The sequence below is a fragment of the Myotis myotis genome, unplaced genomic scaffold (genome assembly GCF_014108235.1).
Source record: "Myotis myotis isolate mMyoMyo1 unplaced genomic scaffold, mMyoMyo1.p scaffold_m19_p_17, whole genome shotgun sequence".
In the NCBI taxonomy this organism is placed as follows: domain Eukaryota; kingdom Metazoa; phylum Chordata; class Mammalia; order Chiroptera; family Vespertilionidae; genus Myotis; species Myotis myotis.
Window position 1 is genome coordinate 37,155,054 of NW_023416321.1, and position 24,409 is coordinate 37,179,462.

General features: G+C 46.3%; 1 protein-coding gene and 1 pseudogene across 1 annotated transcript in view; one reads left to right on the top strand and one right to left on the bottom strand.

The window, feature by feature from the left end:
• The window catches only part of LOC118672404 (NACHT, LRR and PYD domains-containing protein 1-like), a 41,247-nt gene extending 18,155 nt beyond the window's left edge, over positions 1 to 23,092 (bottom strand). The window contains exons 1-8 of the mRNA XM_036342058.1: positions 22,903 to 23,092; positions 22,183 to 22,551; positions 13,546 to 15,175; positions 11,303 to 11,473; positions 5,549 to 5,719; positions 4,864 to 5,034; positions 2,604 to 2,690; positions 588 to 691 (exon numbers count right to left, since the gene is read on the bottom strand). Of these exons, the coding sequence (XP_036197951.1) occupies positions 588 to 691; positions 2,604 to 2,690; positions 4,864 to 5,034; positions 5,549 to 5,719; positions 11,303 to 11,473; positions 13,546 to 15,175; positions 22,183 to 22,551; position 22,903 (2,704 nt within the window). The 5' untranslated portion in view covers positions 22,904 to 23,092. The remainder of the gene's footprint in view (positions 1 to 587; positions 692 to 2,603; positions 2,691 to 4,863; positions 5,035 to 5,548; positions 5,720 to 11,302; positions 11,474 to 13,545; positions 15,176 to 22,182; positions 22,552 to 22,902) is intronic.
• Positions 17,603 to 19,079, top strand: LOC118671345 (annotated as a pseudogene).
• Positions 23,093 to 24,409: the final 1,317 nt, after the last annotated feature.

The following is a 24,409-nucleotide window of genomic DNA, read 5'->3' on the forward strand; positions in this document are numbered from 1 at the left end:
TGGAATAGGCAGGGCAATGGTCAACATTAGGGTCTTCTGTCTCCTCCCCCAATCCTTAGCCTATACCAAGGAGGGGACCTCCCCAAGGCTTGTCTGTCTGGACATTGGCAGGGAGTGCATCTGTATCCTCTGTGCCTGATACTGGGGCTGCCTGCCTGCTATCTGAGGAGGCCCAACACTGCTGCCCTCTGACCTCAACCCTACCCATCTCCCCCTTCCCACTGGCACAGAGATATTGCTATTCCCAGCTCTAATGGCAAGGTAACTTGTGAAAGAAACATGGCTTAAAAAATGGATGGGCAGCGATGCAAAGGACCTTGGGAGACTGGACCATGGATCAGAGTCTGAGACACCCCAGGGATATTCTGGGGAGGAACAGCCTCAGACCCTGAGGCAGGAGAGAGGAAAGCAGAGATCTTGCCAGTTCCCAGGGTCTAGATGTGGAAGATCTTGCATGGAGCGAGTTCCTGTAGGTGGGCATTTTTCCATGTCCCAAACCAGAGGCAGGAGCATGGTTGGGCTCAACTTCCACATTCTCCCTCTCCCATACCAAGTCATGATGCTCCCAGCCTGACCCCTCAAAGTACCTGATTCAGGTTCCTGCCATTTGAGTGGAGTTGTTTCATCATCCATCTCATTATCCATCTGTTCTTTCCCTGAGTCTTCCTTAGTGATCATCAGATTTGGATTCCTACACACAGAATTGTTCATTCTCCCTGAGATCTTGGAGAAAATTGGGGTTGTCTACATGACATCCTCACTTAAATTCAACCATCTGAATTTGAACTCATGGCCTTCATCTGAGATTCTCCCATAGACCCTGTCTCCGTGATGGCCCCCATCCACCCCGCCATCAATGCTGGAACTGGAGTGTAGTCCTGACTCCTCTCTCCCTTTGAGAACTGATTGGCCACCTTGTCACTGGCTCTAGAATAGCTCTCTTTCCAGTCCCTCTCTCCACCTCCACAGTCTCCATCCCATGTCCAGGCCCTGGCATTTTCAGCTCAAACCACTGCACCCTCCCCTTTAAGTTCCCCTCTTCTTCTGTTCATCTCCGGGCCATTTCTGCACAGCAGTTGATCTTCAATAGGAACCTGACTGAGCACTTGGCTGCTGAAGCCATGAAATCTATTGCTTTTGGGGATAGAATTCAAAGTTCTTAACATGGCCTAAAGGCCTACTTGTGCCCTGTTCCTCTAATTCAGGGGTGGGCAAACTTTTTGACTCGAGGGCCACAATGGGTTCTTAAACTGGACCGGAGGGCCGGAACAAAAGCATGGATGGAGTGTTTGTGTGAACTAATATAAATTCAAAGTAAACATCATTACATAAAAGGGTATGGTCTTATTTTTTTTTTAGTTTTATTCATTTCAAACGGGCCGGATCTGGCCCATGGGCCGTAGTTTGCCCACAGCTGCTCTAATTCCACCGAAACCTTTTCTCCATTCCCACCTCTGCCTTTCATCCCGCTCACTCAGTTCTAGTCCAATGCTTCTCAAAGTCCATACCTGGAAGCCTAGTTAAAACACAGATTCCTGGGCTCATCCCATAGATTCTGATTCAGCAGGTCTGGAGTGGGGCCTGACATTTACATTTTTAATGAGCTCTCAGGTAATGCTGTTGCTGACACTGCTGGTCCACAGGCCACACTTCGAGTAGCAGTGTTCCTGGTACCTGGCTTCCTTCTATCCCTCCAGTGAGCTAAGATCTCTATCTGGGCCAGGAATCTACCCATTCTCGGCCCAGCTAAGCCCTCGCATTTTTCACAACTTAGCTCAGGTGGTTTGGATAGGGTTTAATAGGCCAATCAATGTATTCACCCTGATATTGGGCACAATGATACAGGTGTGTGAGTGTGTCGGGGGCGGGGGGAGGGGGGGCGGGGGGGGGGAGGCAAGGGGGCGGCGGTAACCTAGGCCTGTGTCCCTGCTGAATTAAGCTCCTGGGAGTTGGGCCTGTGTTCAGGGTCCTGTGCCTAACACACTGTGGGTCTAAGGGGAATGCTTGTTCCCTGAGGAATGGCTCCTCCTAAGCCTAGGAGGCATTTCCTGCCATGCCAGGTGAGGCAGAGCAGTCAGAACCAGGCACAGGCGCACTTTGCAGTCACAGGCCGGAATACACCAACACGAAAGGCCACGGGGCTGCAGCAGATGCCCAGGAGGAGCCGTATTCTCCTGTTCCCAAGGCTTCTCCTCAGCTGGGCTGTGTACATGGGTGTTGTTGATATGTGTGGAGGGTGAAGGAGGGTGGTTTTTCAGCAAAAGCTCTCTCTCTCCTTGTCTTTGTCTCCCCCTTGTGGCCATTGCTTTCCATGTTCTAACTGCCATCAACTCACTCATTCAATTTTCATTTGTTCACCTTCTTACTCCTCATTTCTTGGAAGGATTTAAGCAAAGGAGGGGCATGTTCTTGTTTGAACTAAACAAACACACAAACAACAACCTCACTCTGGCTTCTGTGGTTTCCTGGCTTCTTCCTGCTTCTGTCTGTCTTTCCCTCCAACCTCACCCCACCCTACTTCTGGCCCATGTCTCTGGGCCAGTCTCTAGGAGTCAGCCCTGGGCCTGGGTCAGCTCGAGGGAGTTCTGTGTCTCCCCTCTTACCCATAACTGAAGACCAGCTGAGGCTTCTCCTGCTGCAGATGCCTCAGCATCTCTGTCACCTCTGCACTCAGCCCAGTCTGCTCCAGCCTGCAAGCACAAAGGGAGCCTGGTTATCCTGGACCCCTACACAATCTCTATGCCTCAGGGCCTAGAATCATGGAACCTTCCAGGTCCTGCAGGAACCTCTTGTTTTTGAATTGGAAAGAAGAGTTAGGAGGTTTATTAGGGAGTGTAGTTGGGTTAACACAAGGGCAAAGGAAGGGAGGAAACATGACTAGAAAGAGGGACAAGTTGGGTTGTGATGCAGTCCCAAGGGGCACAGCTGGCTCTGTGGGACTTCTGATGTGGGGATGACCCTCCAGGGCTGTCCATACTGGGAGGAGGGTCCTTATACCACTACCCTAGTCACTGGAGGGCAGTGACCTTGTGTGAGATGGCCCTAGTTGGCAGAGCCATTCTTCTTGCTGGCACCACTCCCAGGGTGGGGGTTGGGTCTTCATTCCTTAAAGGGGACTGGGCAGCACTTCACAGCATCCACCAGAGAAGAGCCAGTATCCATGGCCTCAGATGACCACATAGGAGTTGGTCCTGGGATTTCCTTCTCAGAGGCTATGAGGCTTCCTGGAGAGAGAGTGCCCTGTTTCCATTCTCTCACGCCTTGTGCTGTGGAGTTTCTGTTGGATTTGGGATGGCTGCTGCCCTCTCTGGGCCTCCATGTCCTCACCTCCAACATGGAGGGACCTGCTCCGCCTATTAGGAGCCTACACCCTCCTGTAGCTCTCCGCCCGCTGCCCTGCCCTCCTATAGCTCCCCTCTCTCCCCTAACCCCCTATCCCCGTCCCTCCCCTCATAGCTTGCTGCCCTGCCCCCTCCTGTAGCTTTTCTTCAGCTGCTTGTAGCTTGCTGCCCCACCCTCCTGCTGATCCCTGGTCTGGTTGTTAGGCATCACAGGGTAATAACCATTTGCATATTACATCTTTATTATATAGGATTAGGAGTAACGGGTGAGCGGGGCATGGGTGCAGACCTACTGCAAAGGCCCAGCTCTGGAGGGGTCCTTCAGGATATAGGAGATGGTGATAGCCACACATGCTCAGAGGGGAGGGGGCTGGGTGGTGGTAGCCCCATGGATGGAGTTCCCTTGCTTATGAAGGGTCAGAGTGGGCTCTGGGGGGACCCACATGTAGAGTATTCACCTCCTGCTCATTTAGGCTTGAGGAAGGAGGACTGGCGGAGGAAAGGCTGAGAGCCAGCTGGAGCCTCGGCCAAGACTGAGGGGTCAGGACATGGATGTTTGGAGCCCTGTCAGCTCTGAGTGTGAGACAGGCCCCAGCCAGGAGCTGCAGGGAAATGTTCAGTCAGAAACTGGCAGTGGACTTGTTTTCAGGCTGGAGGGCGACAGGAAGTGGCCAGGAGACAGGGTGGGAAATGCAGGCTGGGGGTCACTGCACCCCAGCCACATAGTTCTCCAGTGCTCTGAGCCTGTTTCTGTCCTGGGGTCTCCCCCACTCTATTCTCAGCCTGGACAGCTCCCCCTGACTGGGCCTGGTCAATCCCTCTTTCTGTTTCAGGTCTCAGCCTGATGTCACTTCCGGAGAGAGGCCCTCCCTGCCCCTGAGTCTAATTCCGTCCCCCCTCCCCCCACCTGTTACATGCTCATAACACAGTGCACTTTCCATTCACAGACTGCATGGAGCTCAGAGATACAAACATGTTATCAACATCTGTCTCCTTGTCACTGGAGTGGAAGCTTAAGGGAACAGGACCCGTGTCTGTGGCTCACTATTGTCCCTTCAGTGCCTGGCATAGTGCTTGGCACATGGGAGCCATGAAATGAATGAATGGATGAATGAGTGAATGAAAGAGACCATTAAGGAAGGAAGGAAGGAAGGAAGGAAGGAAGGAAGGAAGGAAGGAAGGAAGGAAGGAAGGATTGTTCTGGATGGAGAAATGAACTTAAGATTCTCTAAGAACATGTGGTCTCACTAGTAATTATCATTTCAGCCTCTCAAATCTGTTTCCAGTGCTGTGATGCATTTTATTTCATCACATCTATGAGGTGGACATGGTAGTCCTGTTACAAAGATAAAGAAACCAAGTCTCATGGCCTAAGTCAGTGGCGGATCCGGTAGGGAACCCAGGCTGCCCAGGCATTCTGCTGCCCCTTTACTTCCCCGGTCCAATTCATGCCCCACACCCCTTTCCATTGCTCTCCCTCCCCTTCCCTGTCCTCTGCCCAGAAATGACCCCAGGGCCTTACCCCAGGAAGATGAATTGGCAGTTAGACTGCCTGAGCCCATCACAGAGCAGCCTCCCACCGAGGTCGCCCAGGTCGTTCTGCTGCAGGCCCAGCTCTAACAGCATGATGTTGTTACTGAGCATGGAGACCAGGTCCTGGCAGCAGGCAGATGTGAGGCCACAGCTGACGAGCCTGTGGGAGAAAAGCACATGGGCTGGAAGTCATTGTTCACAAGGCCCTCTCCTCAGGGTAAAGGGAGGTCTGATTTCCATCTCTAGCACCTGTGGCCTTTTGGGGGTCCTTGGTGACATAAAGGAAGATAAACACGTGTCTGGTTAATAGTAATCCAGGAGATTTTAATTTTCTCCTGCAGCCAAGGAGCCCCTCAGGATCAGAGGACCTCCCTTTCTCACTACTGTGAGATTCCCAACAATCTTGCAACTCCCCTCATCAACATTATATGATTTATTTACCCAATGTTCCACTTGTGCACTAGGTCTGATCGTTAACTACATCGGCCCTACCAAATGCCCAGGTAGCTGACACAGGATTCTTTGGTGGGTTTCAACAATAGGGTGTCTACTTGCTTCTAACCCAAATCACCCCATCCTACCTAGCTCTCAGCTTCTCCCTGACCCAGGGTCTTAGACAGCTCCCTCTCCTCCTTTGCCCACCCCTCAAAGTAGTGTCAAAGAGGAACAATTACAGCAGCCGCCGCAGCTTGCAGTGAGAATGTCTCAGCTCCTGGAACAGGTGCCGGGCTCCAGTGTCCAGGAGCTCGTTGAAACTCAGATCCAGATATGTCAGGTGCCTGTTGTCGCTCAGAACACGGGCAAGGGCCCTGCAGTCTTCTGCTGTGAGGCCGCAGTTGGCCAAACTGTGGGAGACAAACAGTGATAGCCCTGAGTTTCCTCACCTGTTGATTCCACAGACACCCACGAGCACCCATGGGCACCTCTTCTGAGTCAGGCAGTAAGTAAAACCCCCCATATCCCCAGAATTTCACAGGCACTGGAGGATTGACATAGAAACACAAACAAAAAATCTTAAGAGAAGCAAGAGAAAAGCAGTTACTTACCTACAAAGGGGTTTCCTTTGACTGGAATCAAACCCAGGATCCTTCAGGCCACAGGCTGACGCTCTATCCACTGAGCCAAACCAGTTTTCATGCAGCCCTTCTCTTGTCCTTCTGTCCCAGAAGGGCCAAGGCTCTTTTCTCCTGTGCCTTTGATTCCACACCCTCCTGCTTCCCCTCTGACCTTGTTCTTTCTGGAATCCCCTCTTCAGACCTCCAACCTCTCCTTTACCAATTCCTTCTCCTTTGTCTGTGAACTATGCTCAGTTTTACATGTCCATAACAAGCAAAGCACCCAGAATCCTTGAGTCTAGCATATTCAACTGATTTCCAGAGAAATCCAATTATTAGTTAGGAATTTGTTCGGAGGTCTTAGATATTCCTACATCCAAAGGCAGTAAATCTTTCAGTTCTTTCATATAGAATCAACTTTTGTATTGAGGTAATATTCACATCTGCCTGATCCATCATTAGTTCCCGTGAAAAATCTCTTTTACTGCACTGCCCCACTGAGTCAGCATGAAGTAGATCCTGGCTTTCATGATGAAGTGCTGAAGGTGGTGCTGGGCTGTGGGCTCACTGAGTTCCAGTCCCAGTTCTCCCATTTCTAGCTGTTTAAATTTGAGCAAGTTGGTTCACTCCACTGAGCTTCAGTTCTTACTATCTGGAAAATGGAAATCATTGTCCCTGCTCTGCCATTTTCATAAGGTTTTTTGAAGGCATATATCTATATCTATATATCTATATCTGTATCTGTATCTATATCTATATCTATATCTATATCTATATCTATATCTATATCTATATCTATATCTATATCTATATCTATATCTATATCTATCTATATCTATATCTATATCTATATCTATATCTATCTTGGAGTAGATACAGAATTGATATTTAGATTGTAAAGTTCTATCACAACGTAAGCAGTATATTGTAGCTTGGTGTCTCTCCACTTGCTGTGAAGTTTAAGGTAGAATAAAGTTTTCTGAGACCTTTTCAAAGGCTTTTCCTCCTGGACTCAGGTGGTCCTTATTAGAAGGGTTTTAGGAAAGGTGAAGAAGCCTCATGTGGATACAGGAGGCCCCAAGGACTGGGTTTGTTACCAACCTCTCGTGCTCAACTTATCCTACCAGGACTCTTCTTCAATGAGCAATTTCTTGACCCTCTACTTTCTCCCAACTTCTCAGCACCTTCCTTTTTTTTCATTTTGCTTGGAATCTAGCTTAAATTCTATGATATGTCATTGGTAATATCACTGAATGACTTACTCTCTTACCTCTCACCATATCCCTCTAGCTAACCCAAACTCTGCCATTGTCCCACTACCCTACACTCACTCCCACCAGCGTAACAAGCGTGGCAGCTACAATTATGAATCACATGGGCTTCAACCATGTCTGGAAGGTGAAAATCTCCCACTCTATAAATCTCGCACTTCAATACTTTACTTCCCCAAGTCTCCAACACACCAACCTCACACTCATTGTCAGTAAATAACTGAATTTCTACTTCACAGGGAAGAGTGGAGACATTAGGTTGAGAAAGTTTCCACTTTTCTAATTAAGTGAAAAGGTGTTATTAATGTGAAAGGTATTGACTTTGTCAAATACTATGTCTATTGAGATGATCATGTACTTTTTGTCCTTCATTATACTAAAATGATGTATTGTATTGGTCAATTTTCCTGGGTTCAACCAGCTTTGCATTCCTGGGATATGTCCCTGTTTGTTATGCTTTACCATCCTTTTTATTTGTTTTTAGTATTTTGTTGAGAATTTTCATATCTGTATTCATAAGTGATATTAGTTTGTAGTATTTTTAATGCCTTGTGATGCCTTTGCTTGTCTTTGTGTGATTTTGATATCAGGGTAATGCTGCTGTCATCGAATGAGTTGGCAATTATCCCCTCTTCTATTTTTCTTTTTCAGAGTTTGAGAATATTGTTGTTAATTCTTCTTTAAAGGTTTGGTACACTTAATCAATGAAGCCAACTGGGCCTGGGCTTTCCTTTGTAGGAATTTTTTTTTTTTTTAATAATTTAATCTCTTTACTTGTTATAGGTTTATTTAGACTTTCTAAATCTCCTTGAGTCAGTGTCAGTAGTTGTGTTTTTCAGGAAATGGTCCATTTAATTTAGGTTATCTAATTTATTGGCTTATAGTACTTAATATTTCTTTAAAGTTCTTTAAAATTTTTTTCTGTTAGATCAATTGTGATTACCTCTCTTCCATTCCTGATATTAGTATTTTGAATTGTTTCTTTTTTTATGTAGTCAGTCTAGCTAAAAGTCTGTCAATTTTGCTGAGTTTTGCAAAGAACTAACTTTTGGTGTCATTATTTTCTGTATTGTTTTTGTATTCTCAGTTTTATTTATTCCCACTCTAGTTCATATTATTTTCTTTCTTTGGCTTCCTTTTTTTTTTTTTTAAAGACTTTTTATTTATTTCAGAGAGGAAGGGAGAGAGAGAGAGAGAAACATCAACGATGAGGGAGAATCATTGATTGGCTGCCTCCTGCACACCCCCTACTGGGGATCTAGTCCACAACCCTTGACCGGAATCAAACCCGGGACCCTTCAGTCCACAGGTCAATGTTCTATCCATTGAGCCAAACCAGCTAGGGTCAGCTTGCTTTTTGTTATATTTTCTCCTTTTATTATTTCTTTTTGATTTTTAAAGTGGAACTTTAAGTTATTGATTTGACTTTCTTCTTTTTCTCCCCCTTCTCTCCCTCTAACCACTTCCTCTTTCTTTCTTAAATATACTTTTGTCTTGTTTGAATGGTTTTAGTTTTCAAAAACATTTGGGCATAAATACAGAGATTTCCTACATAGCCCTGCCCCCATATGCACACCTCCCCCATTATCAACACCTGGCAGCAGAGCAGTGAATTTGTTGCAATCAGTGAACCTACATTGACACATCATGATCACCCAAAGTCCATAGTTTACATTATGGTTCCCTTTTGATGCTTTATAATCTATGTTTTTTGACAAATATAAAATGACGTATATCCACCATTCTTGTGTCATACAGAATAGTCGCTACGCTCTATCTTTTTTCTCTCCCCCCGCCCCCAGCCACTGGCAATTACTGATTTTTTTACTGACTTCATATTTTTGTTTTTTAAAGACTTTTACATTGTTGTGATTATACAGCATGTAGCTTTTCAGGTTGTGTTTTTTTATACCTAGTAATAAGAATTTATAGTTCCCCCATGTATTTTCATAGCTTTATGGCTCATTTTTGCACACTGAGTAATATTCCATTGTATGGATGTACCACAATTATTTATTTGCTCGCCTACTGACAGCCATCTTGATTGTTTTCCAGTTTGGGCAATTATAAATAAAGTTGCTTTAAATATTGGTGTGTAGGTTTTTGTATGGATATAGGTTTTCAACTCCTTTGGGTAAACACCAAGGAGCATGATTGCTGTATCATATAGTAAGGGTGTGTTTCATTTTGTAGGAATCCGCAATGTGGCCATATTATTTTGTATTTCTACCAGCAATGTATGAGGGTTCCTTTTGCTCCACAACCTTGTCAGTATGTGGTGTTGTCAGTATTCTCGATTTTGGCGATTCCAATGAATGTGCAGTTGTATCCCCATTTCTGTTTTAAATCTAGGCATTAATATCTATACATTTCTCTGTCAGCACTGATTTAGCTGCATCAAATAAGATTTGGTATGCTGGGCTTTTGTTTTCATTCATCTCAAATACTTAAAAAAATTTTTTTTTTATTAATTTCAGAGAAGAAGGAAGAGGGAACGAGATAGAAACATCAATGACGAGAGAGAAACATTGATAGGCTGCTTCCTTCACGCCCCCTACTGGGGATCGAGCCAGCAACCCGGGCATGTGCCCTTGACCAGGATCAAATCTGGGACCCTTCTGTCCGCAGGCCAATGCTCTATCTAATGAGACAAACCAGCTAGGGCTCAAAATACTTTTATTTATTTATTTGTTTATTTATTTATTTTCATAAATTTAAAAAAATATATTATTTATTTCAGAGAGGAAGGGAGAGTGAGAGAGAGCATCAGTGATGAGAGAGAATCATTGATTGGTTGCCTCCCGCACACCCACTACTGGGGATTGAACCCACCACCTCGGCATGTGCCCTGACCAGGGATCATAATCTCTGGATTTTTGGCTCAGTGCTCAAACCCTGAGCCCCACTGGCCTGGGTCAAAATACTTTTAAATTTCCCTAGTGATTTCTTTTTCCACCCATTGTTTATTTAGGAGTATGTTGTTTCATTTCAATATATTTTTGAATTTCCTAAATTTCCATCTGTTATGATTTTCAATTTCATTTTATTATGTTCAGATAAGATAATTTGTATGATTGTAATTCTTTTAAATTTGTTGAGTTTTGTTCTATGGGGCATCTTATTTTTGTTTACAGCTTTATTTGATTCTTGTTGGACATCTCCCCTTGGTACCTCAAAGGAACTTGACACATGCACAAAATCACACCCATGACATCCCATCCCCTCCCAGACTTCTTTCAGTATTTCCATCTCAATGAAGGTGCCACTCTCCTATGCATATCTCTGTCCTGAACCTAAGATCATCTTCTATATCTCCATCTTCCTTTCCTCATAAATCCAATTCATTACTCAGTCTGGTTGATTTTACTTTTCTTCAGATCTCTTACATCCATTCACTTCTTTCCATTTTCATGGCCAACACAGTAGTCTAAGACACCACCATTTCTTGCAGAAACTTTGTTAATTTCCCTTGGCCCAAGCTGTCACCATCTTTACAGGAACAACTGAAACTTTCCTATGAACTGGTTTTCCAACCTCTCTTGTTGCTGTCCTCCATTCTGGATTTTATATGGCAGTCTGCTTCTACTGATCATATGAATCTTTTGATTATAATCACATTGCATTAGAAAAAAACAACCAACCCAGATTCCAACAGGCCTTGCAGAGACAGTCTGGCTTCCTGATCTCTGTAGCCTCCTCCTGTGGCTCCTTTGCTCTCCATCCTCCAGCCTCACTTGTCTGCTTTCAATCCCATGACAGCCCATCCTCCCTCCTGCCACAGGGCCTTTGACCTTTCTGCCCTCCTGCTTCACCTAGGTAAACCCTCTGTATTCTTCACATGTCCTTCAATATTCACTTTATTCAGGTTGTTTTCCACTGCAGGCCAAATGTATCCTAAGACACATTTGTTTGTGTGGTTAATGTCAGTCACTTGCAAACTCTGTGAAAACAGAATCCTATCTGTGTTTGCTTACTGCAATAGCCATGGTCAGAAAGGGGCTCAATGAATATTTGTTGAATACAAAGACCACACACCCATCCAACTTCTACCTTGGGTTTCCTGTCCATCCCTGTTTCAGATCAGAACCCAGGCCAGACTCACGTCAAGGTTTCCAGGTGGCAGTGAGGGCTTTTCAGGGCGTCACAAAGACTCTGTACTGCAGAGCAGCTCAGAGAGTTCCCACTCAGGTCCAGCTCCCGCAGGCGTCCAGGGACTTTGAAAATAGAGAAGAACATCTGCCACCAGGAATCTGTAAACGGGCCCCAGCTGTACCTGAGGGAGAGAGAGGGACAGGGTAGATGTGACTGGTGTGTGTGGGGACTTATGTGCACACTGTGCCCAACACCATGGGGTTTGGCCCCTCTGCGTGCCAGGCTGCAATGAGCAGGGCTATTGCCAGGGGTGATCAGTCTCTGGAACTGCCCCTCTATTCCCACCACCCTGGGCTAATTGCCCCCTTCCGTGTGGTTTCTCATGGCACAGCCCTTGCCATTCTACACTGCTGTACTCCTTTGGTGGGCCTGTTTCTGCCAGAGTGTGGGAAATTCTTGTGGGAAAGAGCATATATGTTCATCTTTTTTTTATCTGCAGTGCCCAGCACAGAGCCTGGGGATGCAGACAGTCTTCCTCTCATCAGTGCAGACCTGCCTTTCTTCCTCTGGCACAGATACTGTGAAGTCCCAATTTCCAGAAAGGAAAGGAAGAGGTAAGAGGAGGTAACAGAAATTGGGAGAGGTGGCTTAAGATGATTTTGTGATGGGATTGTTGATTATGACTACATATGCTGCTGTCCAGATTGGCTTGTGTGGGACCCTATCCCCTTCCCAGGATAGCAAGAGCACAGAGAGTGTCTCCAGGAGAGAGATGTCAAAGGGGAATGTCTCAGGAGAGAACATTTACAGGATGTGGGGAGAAGATGATGGGCCTTTTTCTGGGAGTTTTAGGGTAAACTGCCTTGTATCATTTCCACCAATTTAAATTCTACATTCCACACACTATCGAAGTGACTTTATCCACTCTAATGGCTCAATGACTCAAATTCTATTTCAAGGTGCAAACTGCCATCTCTATTTTCTTGCCAGAAAAGAGCACCCAATATGTCCCCCACTCCATTCATCTTTCCCTTCATGTCTGCAGAGCTGTTCCGAGGTGAGAAGAGGCTCTGGAGCCATCCTTTTGCGTGGCAATTCCACTTGTCAGTGCCTCAGTCAGTCTCCCTGCTGCAGGGAGGGGAGAAGAGGAACTGCCTCGGAGGGCTTTGTGAGGAGGCAGAGGTGTTACCGAGAATCCCTAAAATCTTAGTGCAGTTTTAGCTTTAACAGCTCTAAGACACACCATGCTGCAAAGGTACCGAAACACGTATCATTTGAAAGTTTATGTGTTTTGTAAACATTTATGTAGTTTTAGGAAATTTGAATAATACATTTTTAAACACTTTGTTTTGTTGAAACATTAGTCAACTTTAATCAGAGAGGCTAAAAGAAAAGCTTAAAAATTTATTAACAAGACGCACAGTGCTTAATTACAAACCAACTACCTTAGACCTACTCATCCTTACTCTCTTGTATTGGTCCTCCTCTCCCTCCCACAGCCGGGGGCCAGTTGTCATCATTTCTTCACAGACTTGTTGTTTCCAGTATCCTCTTCGCTATTCTCCCTGCCTTGCCTGGCTGACTCAATGCCTTTACAATCTCCCTGCCCACAGCAGCTGCAGCCTCTGACTTTCCCATGGGAGTCTTTCCAGACTCTATGTGTCACCATCTATTGCAAACTCTCTTACTTTGTCTTGGTGCCTCTGAGTCCTCTTGCTCTCCTCTGGCCTCCGCCTCTCTGCCTGCTCAGGACACTTCTGAAGGCCACCACCACTTGCAACACCTGCCCCCTGGTCCTTTAAGGACCAGCTTACCTTTATAACCACAACAACTAGAAATAAATTAAGTATCTGAGAATAGAGGACTGGTTGGATATTTGTGGCAGCTTCCCTATGGGAAACGGTATGGTTGTTCAAAATGTTGTTGTATCAGGCTACTTTTATAACACAGAAGAAAGTCTTGACATAAAAATAAAGAAAGAAAGCTGACTATAAAATAAAAGGTACAGTATGCCTCAGTTTTGCTTTAGAAATGTGCATAAAAATAAGACTAGAGGATATATACCTCACTTTATAATGAAGGTCCCTTCCGCTCTGAAAGCAATCAAAATATATTTTAAAAAATTATTGAGGAAAAATGTTACTGGTGATCTCAGTCCTAAAGCCACTGGGGCCAGGCATAGTGGGAGTGCCCCAGTGCCTAGGGCGGTGGTACCAACAGAGGAGCTGGAGAGAGGGGAGGGGGAATACTCACAGAACTACACCTGAAGGCCTTTGAGCTAGTTTTTTCTTTCCACCGTCATTCAGTTGAAGCGTATCCATGAGATGGCAGAATTTAAAGCAGAACGTGGACACCAGGAGCTCCATGTGAGTTTGGACACATATCCTCATTCCATAGAATTTGGACATCGTTTCTGTCAGAAACCTTTTGTCTTGAGTCTCATAAAAACAGTGGAGCAAGTGCCAACAATATGGCTCTAGGTTAGGATGCTTGCAGTCAACTTCCTTCTGGGCCAACTGCAGCAGATAGGAATGCGTCTCCTGTGACAGGCTGCATTTGAAGATGCTCTCCATCTCTCTCATCCCCTGATCACTCAAAAGACCAAACAGGAAACATGTGGTTGGTTCCCCAAATAGGTCATGCCTGTCATATACATCTGTCAAGTCTGTTGTAATTTTGATGTTTCTAAAGCGACTACTTTTCAACACTCTATCGCCTAAAGCATAGGACATTGCTGCAAAGAACTCCTGGAAGCACCGGTGAATGAAGCTGTAGCTCCGAGGGGTGGGGTGCTCTTGAAGAACACCCATGTTTAAGAGAGTGGAGATGTTGGCCCCATCTAACCCGTGTTCCCTGAAGTCCTCGGGGCTGAACAGAGTCTTTCCTTGACAGGTGCCTTCAGCAGCCAGAGAGCAGAAGCCTCTCAACTTAGTCCCAAGGGACTGAGCCTGGAGAACATGGAAAAAGTAGTGGAGACAGAGGGCTGTGGTCGTCTGGGAGGTCAGTGAGAGTGGTTGCTCCTGCTCCATCTGCTGCTTCAGGCAAGTGCAGACCAGCCAGGACACCAAGGGCATGAGACACATGGTGAAGAGAGCCGGGTTGGAATCAACCAAGGTAAAGGGTCTAATCGCTTCGCTCTCATCTGTGAAATACTTGTAGAAATAATCCTTCCTGGCCGACTCGGAGAATCCCAGGACCTCCACCCAGCGAGGATGCTTTAAAGAAGGAATGAGTTTTCCCAGAGCTGTGATCCGAGCTGTGATCAGCAGGGAAGCCGTGGGAAGTAAGGTTTTCTTCAGCAAACTGCCCAGCAGTGTGTGCACCTGCTGCTGCTGGCTCCAGTGTGGACAGAGCTCAGAACTCTGCTCCTTCAAGTCCCATCTTGGTTCATCTAAGTTATCAAGAATGAAGAGTAACTTCTCTGGCTGAGATAGGATCTGCCCAATGGGAGCATCAGGAGCAGCCCAGTCTTTTGTGATGAGCTCAGCGAGACTCACTGTCTCAGACTGGGCCAGCTCTCTGCAGTTGAAGTAGAAGACATGCTTGAAGCGGACCCTGAACAGCCAGCCTTCCTCCCAGGCTCCCCTCACGTGCCTAGCCAGGGCTGACTTCCCGATTCCAGCAACTCCATGCACCACGACAGTGGGAGGCTCCTCCTGGGTACTCACGCCTGGGCCAAATAAGTCTCCAATCTCCATCCAATGTCCTTGTTCATCTACCACCTCATGATACCTTCTTCTCCTGAGCAGGGAGTCATAGCCTCTGGGCTGAGATCTGTGTAGAAGTAGCAGTTGTGTGAATTTTTGGTGCAAATACTCATTTCTCCATGACTGTGTGGGGTAGGAACTCTCTTGCCTTTGGTTCTGGTATTTTTCTTTGATTCCTACAGAAAGGAGAGAAAGACGGAACATTTGTTAAATTGTTTCTCCACTTATTCCACAATTGTTTTCTGAACCCACTTGAAGCTACACACTGTGCTGGCTGCTGATATGGTACATTCTTGCCAGGCCAGTGGAGAAAACAGGGTCCTGAGGAGAAGATCCCGCTTAAATTTTTTTTTGAATTATTGATTTGCTTTATAAAAATAGGATTGTATATGTATACATAATTTTATTTTTTATTTTGTTTTATTGCTTAAAGTATTACAAATAGTATTACATATGTCTCCTTCTTTCCCCTCCGCCCCTTGACATTCCCCCGGCCTCCCCTACCCCCCAGTGTCTTATGTCCATTGGTTATGCTTATATGCATGCATACAAGTCCTTCGGTTGCTCTCCACCTTAAGTTTTGACTTGACCAAATCATTCTCATAGGGTGATGTTTCTTCCTTCTGCAAATATCTAATCTAGGGCTTACACTGCGAGGCACTTATCTAGAGGCTGGGAATAAAGAGTGAACAAACAGACACAACTGTCTGCTCTCATTAATTCCATGACCTGAGCTATTAGCCCCACTGAGCGTCAGTTTTTTCATTCATAAATTGTAAGTAGTTATGGTCGAGTGGAGGATATAATAGATGGTGAAGCAGATATGATTGGTTCCTGAGAGTTCCTCCTCTGCACCCACCCATTTAACCACATGGCAAGGATATTCTTCTACTTGCACCTGTGGTTTTCTGTCTGAGGGCTCTCTCTCAGGCATTGGGTGTGACAGGCCAGAAGCCCTGGGGAACTAAAGCTCCAGAGAGAGCTCTCAACCAGTGATAGATGGCAGTACCCTGACCCCCAGGAAAGATAGTACTGTCTCCTGAAGATCCCTAGTTCATTGAACCTCAGTTGCCCCAGAATGCAGGTTTCATTGGTTTCCCTACTTCCCTTCCCACTTCTCTCTCCTAATGGTGGTTCCAGGGAACCAGTTCTTGAATAAGCCACCTGCTCTCCAACGTCAGCTTCTGGGGGAAACCACCTGGACAGAGGAAAAAGTGGTTTATGAACTGTGAGGAGCTGAGCATATGTCAGGGACTGTGCCCCTGGGAGGAACCTCAAGGTCATATCTTTGTCAGATTCCAAGTGGAATCACTGTTAAATCCTTTTCTCTTCTTCCCTTCAGAATATTTTGAGTGACTCATCTTTCTTCGTAGATGAATGTTTGAGATGATGCAAGTGACCCACCTGGGGTCCTGAAGCCCAGTTCATCTTGGGAAACCTGCTGGACCTCCAGAGTACGTGGGGCTGATTTTCACCTGTAGCTTGGTGAGACTAGGGTATTAGGGGCCCTCTCCCTTCTCTGGAATCATGATCCGAAGATCCACTTTTATTGTCTCTCATGAGAACATTTCTGGCAAAGTGCAGATCTTCTAATGCATCAAAATGGCCACTCTGCATCATGGTTATGGCCCACCCCACTCTGAATCCTATGTCTGTCTGATGTGCCAAGAGAGGACTTAGGCCTTTTTGGTGCCATGTTCTCCAAAATATCCTGGTTTTAATAGATCTGCTAGCATTCCACATATCTAAATGCTCTTGATTTAGTAAAACTTTCAAAATTCTACCCTTACCACCAATACGTCTAACAATATACATTTTAGCATTATGCTTTTGACCAGGGGTTGGCAAAATTCTGGCCAAATCTAAGTGTTCAACTGTTGTACACCTGTGACCTAAGAATGGTTGTTACATTGTTAAATGGTTGAAAAAGTCAAAGAAGAATTATATTTAGTGACATGAAAATTATATAAAATGCAAGGTATGTGAAGAGATGTACATCCATGTTCATGAAACTCTTAGGTCCTGGTAGAGATTCAACTTTAAAAGGACTTCATTTATTACATTATATAGAAATTGTCAAAATGAAAGACAAAGAGAATATGAAAGGAGCAAGAGGATGACTGATCTCAGACAAGGTGATTCCCACAAAGCTATGAACAAATTTCAGCAGAAACATCACTGTTCAGATAGAGTAGATGATATATTCAAAGTGCTGAGAGAAAGAATAGCTGTCAGCTAAGAATGAGCAAAGGTTCAGAAATGAAAGAGCTATAAAGGTATTCCTAGATAAACATAAGTGGAGGGAGTTCATTACCACTAGAACGGACTCACAAGAAATGTAGAAAGGAGTTCTCCAAGCTGAAATAAAGGGTGTTAATTGGTAACATGAAAATATATGAATGTATATATCTTACTGGTAAGGGTAAATATATAATCAAATTCAGAATATGCTATACAGTAATGATGGTGTGTAAATAATTCTAGTAGAGTGATGAAAAGACAAAAGTATTGGCTGTGGGAGGGTGGGCTTGGGGTTGTCAGACTGAAGCAAATCCTGGGAGCTGGTGAGGTGGGGCATGGAGACACTGGTGCAGGATAGTATGATGACGTTGGAAGGTCTTTGGGGTATGCAGTGGGTCATTGATTGATGATCAGGCATTTTATTTTAACTTTTAGCTTTGTAACAGCTTAAGGGACCATGTGAGAACATGTGTGCAAACAGTTCAGAGTTTATATGCTCCTTTCTACAAATGATTTCCCAGCTCACAGTTCTCTGCTGATATATGAGTGGGGTTTGAGAATTTGGGGAACACCTGCAGCTTTGTAACTTCAGAGGTGTAATCAGTTAAAAAATTCACCTTTTGTGGAGTTGTGTTTTGTCAGTCATCCCTGCTAACTGAGCCCCAAGAAGGACTCCGTGAAAAATGACAGAAGAAGTCACTGTTATAGCGAAGGGTGTGTGTGTGTGTGTGTGTGTGTGTGTGTGTGAGTGTGAGGGGGGGGGCTAAATTGCTCAATAGGACCAGAAACTTAATTAACATCAAAATGAATCAGCACATGTGGCTACTGAATGACTCCAAGATGTGGTGGCGGGTGAGGAGGTGGCCAACAGGACAGGCCATGGTGCTGTCCATCTACATGGAGAGGAAGGGTGGCCCGAAGAAGGGCTCCCTCATGAAGAACCTGAAGAATACACTGGGCCTTGGCAATACCAAGAGGAAGACCAGCATGTGGGACTTGTCCCTGATACCCAGCACCGATGCTGAGTACCCTGCCAAGGGTCGAGTTGCCAACCCTATCTATGACCTCAACATCCCGGATTTTGTCAAGTTTGCCTACATGACTGAGAGGTTAGGTGAACTGTTTCTGGTAAAGGGGTCATGTGTCACTGCCATGGAGACATGCAGCAATGGCTGGTGATGTGGCAGCTACAACGGGCAGTTGGACCTGTTCCCTTTCAACAACATCCTGAGGAGGTAGGCAAGCTGGCCACCAAGTTCCAAACTTACTCAGCTTGCTGAAGGGCTCATCCCCTGTGTCCTGCATGTGGGCCATAAAGTTTACCTTTTCAGCTTGGCCACCGAGAAGCTCAAGTTCGAGAAGGGAGAGACTGAAGGTCATCGAGAAGCCTGGGAATGACCAGGAGAGGTGGAAATGCAAAAACACCTGGAGGCAGTCAGGCCTTGGTCCCCTTCTTCCCCCCAACTACAAGGTGGTGCTCAGCCATGGGCCTGCCCTGTCCACATTGCATGCCCCATACATCAGCTACCCGGGGTAGGGGCAGCGGGTGCTTTGCAGACAGAGAGTGGTGCTATGGCAATAACACACCACCAGGCCAGGTGCACCCTCAATGAGGGGTGCTGGAGGGTGACATCCTCACTGGGGACAGCGAATCCTTGCCCAGTGACTTGTCATGTGTCTCTCAAAGCATCGGGAAAGAATGAACATTACAAGGTACAGCTTGTGAAGAAAGTCTACTGCATCAGGCAGTGGCAGTTTCCCACGATGGACACTACAAAAAGGCCCCATCCTCACCGCGGGCATGGGGAGAAGCTGTACATCATCGGAGCGCTTCAGTGATGTCCTCCCAGGGCCCTGTCACCTCCAGGCCTTGGTGCCACACTTAGTTCCCCAGCGCTGAGCTGGTGGCTCCAAGGCATGGTGGGTCACCTGCTCTCCTGCAGCCCCTGTTCTGTCCAGTGGCTCCTCCCCTACTGGGGTCCTTTGCCTGGTTGATGTTTCTGTCCAAGTTCTTTATTTCCAAATGCCTCCCCTTTGCCATCCCAGCCCCTCATTCCAGGGTTTAAGGCCGCCCCTCCCTACTGCGGTCAGTTTTAGAGAATGAAAGATGGAAGAAGGCAAGTTTGTCCAGTTTATTCTTCTCAATTAGAAACACCCGAAGACTCTCCAAACTGTTATGCTGTCAGCGCCCCTCAGTGAAGACAGTGGGCTCAGTGGGGATGCACTGAAGCTGCCCTTGGTGAAGTGACCTAGGTGCCCTCCAAGGTGAAGGTCCCTGGTCCCAGCAGCCCTTTTTGGTGCCCTTTACACACACACACACACACACACACACACACACACACACACACACACAGACGCATGCACACACACATTATACACACACATACATGGACACTATACACATATTATACACACATTATACACACACACACTATACACACATTATATGCACACACATTTTATACACACACACACGCATAATTTTTTTTTTACAGGGAAGTTTTTCAGGATTTACAATGAATATGTGATTGGTAATAAGAGGCATAGAAAGTTTATGAAGAAATTGCATTCTGTTTTCTTTACATTTTTACTTCTTTATCTTTTCAACAACAGTCTTGAGATGGTACATTCCTACAGTAAAAGAAGGGGTCTTGACACCTCCTAAACCTGCATGCTGAGTCTCCTGGCTATTGTAATAAACAGTAGTATGACAAAACTGTGTGTGATTTATCTTAGGTAAACTCTGACTCAACGATGGGACAGCAATGACTGAGCATTTACTGAATGTTCAGGGCCTGAAGGGAGGAGTTTAACACATTTACTACTTGTGTGTTTTCTTTTTCAGTCACAACATTTTTTATTATATTGAAATCATAAATTTAATGAGTGAAACTCCAAGAGGAAAAAAAAAGAAAAAAGTATTAAAAATAACTCTAGTTAAAACAATTTGGAAATGGATACAAAATATAAAAATGTAAATTGTGATAGCAAGAACAAAAATATGGGGGAGTAAAAGAGGTTTTGTTGAAATTAAATTGTTATAAGCTTAAAATAGACTACTAAGCATAAGATATTTTATGTAAGTGTCATGCTATGCACAAAGCAAAAACCTATAGCTTATATACAAAACATACAGCAAAAGGAATCAAAGCACACCACTATAGAAAACCATCAAGCCCTGGCCACATGGCTCACTTGGTTGGAGTGTCTTTCCATGCACCAGAAATTTGCTGGTTCGATCCCCTGTCTGGGTATGTAGGGGAGGCAACAGGTAGACATTTCTCTCTCTCCCCCAGCTCTCTCTCTCTCCCTCTCTCAAAATCAATAAAAACATATCCTTGGTTGAGGATTAAAATGGAAAAAAAAGAAAAGGAAATAATCAGACCACACAGGAAAACACCAAGAGAGGAGGAAAGAAATAAAGAAAGCACATAAAAATAATTGACAAATTCTTCACTATCAATAATTACTTTAAATACTTCACTATAAATAATTACTTTAAATTACTTTAAATTAAATTCTCCAATCACAAAACATAGGGTGGCTGAATGGATAAAAAGTAAAAGCAAACCAACAATAAAACCCAAGACCTGACTCTATGCTGCCTGCAAGAGACTCACTTTGGCTTTAAGGACACACATAAACTAAAGGGAAGGGATGGAAAAATGTTCAGTGTAAAAGGAAGGAAACCAATGAGAGTAGGATTAGCAACTATTATATCAGACCACAACCCTGAAAGGACCCACTTGGAAAGCTGATGAATATTCTATTGAGATCCTCCCTGGGATCTCCTCTTAAAAGCTTTTAGGATGGAGAACCCAGTGCGCTCTCCCTCCTGGGTGCAAGCCCAGGCCTTTCTGCACCCCTTCCCTCCCATCCCCCATTACTATTACCTTTACTTTCCTCACTCCCAAGCTCCAAGGGCCCTTCTTTTGCTGCTGTAAGGTGTTTCTTGAACCCCTTTCTTCTACCATCCATTTCTGATACCTCTGTGATTTTCTCAGTAAAAGTTCTCTTACAGTTTGAGTCTTGGCTCTGAATTCTTCCCTAGTCAGAACGCTAATACCAAGGTCTGGTCTGACCCCTCTGCTCTAACACCTGGTGCTGTTCTTGTCGCCATCATCAACAGCACCAGAAAACAAGAGACTGGTCTTATCTAGGAGAGGTCAGGAGGAACCAGTGAGCCCACTGCAGCCTGCGCCACCCTCTCATTGGAGAATGGTGCCCTGACACTGCTGGGCAACTGTCCCGATCTGGGCTCCAGGAACTTTGCGTCTCTGGTTCTGCCTCTACCTCCCCACATATGTCATGATTCCTCTCTGTGCCTCAAGTCCCCTCATATGAGGCTGAGAGCCTCTGCCACCCACAGCTGTTAGTAGTAATAACATCGGTGGGGCAGCAACAGTAGCAACAGAACAGTTCATTGAGCACTTACTAGGAAGCGGACTCTGGAAGGTGTCTAACATGGATTACCTCTTTACCCTCCTACAGTCCAGGGGGCAGGCTCCTACCCTCTCATTTTATAGATGGAGAGAAGATGCAGAGAGCAGTGAGGCGACTTGCTCAATGTGGTCGTGCCAGGACTCGAAATTGCTTCTCCCCGACTCCATTCTGTGCTTATAGCACAAACCAGGCAAGTGGCCTCTTGGGAGGTGGGTGTGAAACCCACATCCTCCTGCTGGTGCCTCTTGAGAGTCAGCCTCTGGTCTCTCTGGCCCTCTGAGTGCTCCCTCCCAGGTGCCGTGAGGACCCATGGGCTGCTGGGAATGCACTTGGCATTCTTCCCCCAGAAGCCTCTTAGCTGCAGTCTAGTCTGAGTCTGGATTCCCCCTTTGACAAGGCAGTTCCCTGTCACTGTCCTGGGTAAGGTTTGGTGGGAGGTGCAGCAGGGTGTGGGTGGGAAGGAGATAAACCGCAGGCAGAGGGAGTTTTGTCTACTCACCTGACTTCATAGCTGACTCTTTCCGGGCTGCGACACACAGCTGGCTCAGGCCCATCTGCTCCCAGGTCTGCTGGGCCAGGTCCCAGGCCTGCTGCTCCCCGTATTGAGCCACCAGGCATGAGGCCACCTCCATGCCACCCACCTCCTCTGGTTGAGCTGGGGTAGCCCCAGGAGAGTGTTTGCAGAGATCCTTATCAGGCAGCCGCAGCAGGAACTCCCTCAGCTGCTCCTTGCTCATGAACTCCAAATTCCAGGCCAGCCTCTTCTGGACTCCTTCAGCCATCTTTGCTACATCAACCTGGTCTGCTGCACTGCATTTGTCTCTTGCCCTCAGCCGGAATCGTAATCGGAAGAGCTTTGGGTAGCTCACTGGGGAGGGAATGGGTGGTGAAGGAATCAGGCAGGCAGAGAAGAGCAGTCATCCTCGGTTCCTACCATCTCCCAATGCAACACTTCTACTTGGGTCATTATGGTCACCTGGAAAACTCCTATTCAGCATTCAGAACCCACTTTTGTAAACCCCAGGGCATCTGCCAACAGATGATGTTGGGAGAAGGGATTTGAAGGGGAGAGGCAGGAAAAGGCATAGGGAGGAGGAGTCCAGAGTGGGCTGGGAGTCACTGGAAGAGTTCAAGTTACTGAGTTGCTGGGTCTGATCTGGGGGCAGGCAGGAGTGTGAAGGGGGCAGGGATGGGAGGATGGGATGTTCAGGACACTCACTGTTCTGTGTTCCTCAGTCTCGTGAAACCTGGACTCTTTGGACCAAGCCTTGAGCTGCAATGCTGACAGGAGGTGGGGGAGGAGGAAGGCAAAGCACAGGGTGGGTTTTGAGAGCCCAGGGCTGGGCTCAGAGTTGCCCCATCCATGTTTCTTCAGACCTCTTCTGGCCCCAGGACACCAACCAGGAAGAACAGCCTCACCCAGCAAGAGAGAAACAGAAATCACCCAGAGGAAACCACATGGGGGTGAAGTGAGGGGAGGGGAGGGGCCATCATGGTTCTGAGCAGAAAAGAAACTTAGAGCCAAACACCCAGACAGGCCACATCTACAGTCTCCATCTATAGTGAGGCCAGGGGCACAAGGACAGACAGTCGGAAGCCCTGGATGCAGACCCAAGTAGCATGAGGTACTTGCATCTTCACATGAAACCCTGCCCGGGGCCCCCCTGTATCTTTCTGCTGAGCCAGGTTTGAGAAACTTCCGGAAGTTGAGTGTAAGGAAAGAGGCAGCTCTCAGGAAGGGCGGGGAGCCCTGAACCTTCCTGCAGAAGCAGGGTTCCAGAAGCCCAGGTCATCTCGGGACACCTGCTGGACCTCCAGTGTATGTGGGGTCAATTTTCAGCCGAAGCTTGCTAAGACTAGGGTGTCAGGGGCCGCCCCCACCTCTGGAATCATGATCTAAAGATCCACTTTTCTTGTCTCTCGTCAGGATATTTCTGGCAAAGTGAAGATCTTCTAGTGCATCAGTATGCCACTCGGGGTCATGGAAGTGGCTCACCCCACACTGAATCCTGTGTCTGCCTGAGGTGCCAAGAGAGGGCTTAGGGCTTTTTTGGTGCCACGTTCTTTAAAATATCCTGGTTTTAATGGCTCTGCTAGCATCCCACATACCTAAATCTTCTTGAGTTAGTAACACTTACAAAATTCCTCCCCTCTGACTAATACTTCTAATAAGTTACATTTTAATATTTTACTTTGGGTCTGGGGTTGGCAATCGCTGGCCACATCAAGATGGCTAACCTGTGACCTAAGAATGATTGTTACATTTTAAAATGGTTGAAAAAGTCAAGAATAATATTTCATGATATCAAAATTATATAAAACTAGAGGCCTGGTGCAAGTATTCATGCACCAGTGGGGTCCCTCGGCGTGGCCTGCGGGGATTGGGCTGAAACCGGCAGTCCAACACTGCCTGCTGCTCCTGCTCATCCTGGCCCTGTGGTGTCTGCCACACTTGCGCCCAGTCATTCCCAATCGGGAGAGGCTTGCATCACCACAGCAGCGCTCACCAGTCATGAGCCCTGTGGCTAGTGCCCATCCCGAGGGGGATGGGGGGAAGGCTGGGATGGGGATGTGATTGGCCCTCTGGGTGGGCTGTGGGACACCCTTGCTGGCCTGGAATCTGGATCCATCTCGCTGACATTAGTGTCTGGAGCCACCTGGCGGCCGCTTTTATATCGTTTCTTCCTTGCCAAGCCTCTAGGGAGGGAAAGCAGCCAAGGTGCCCC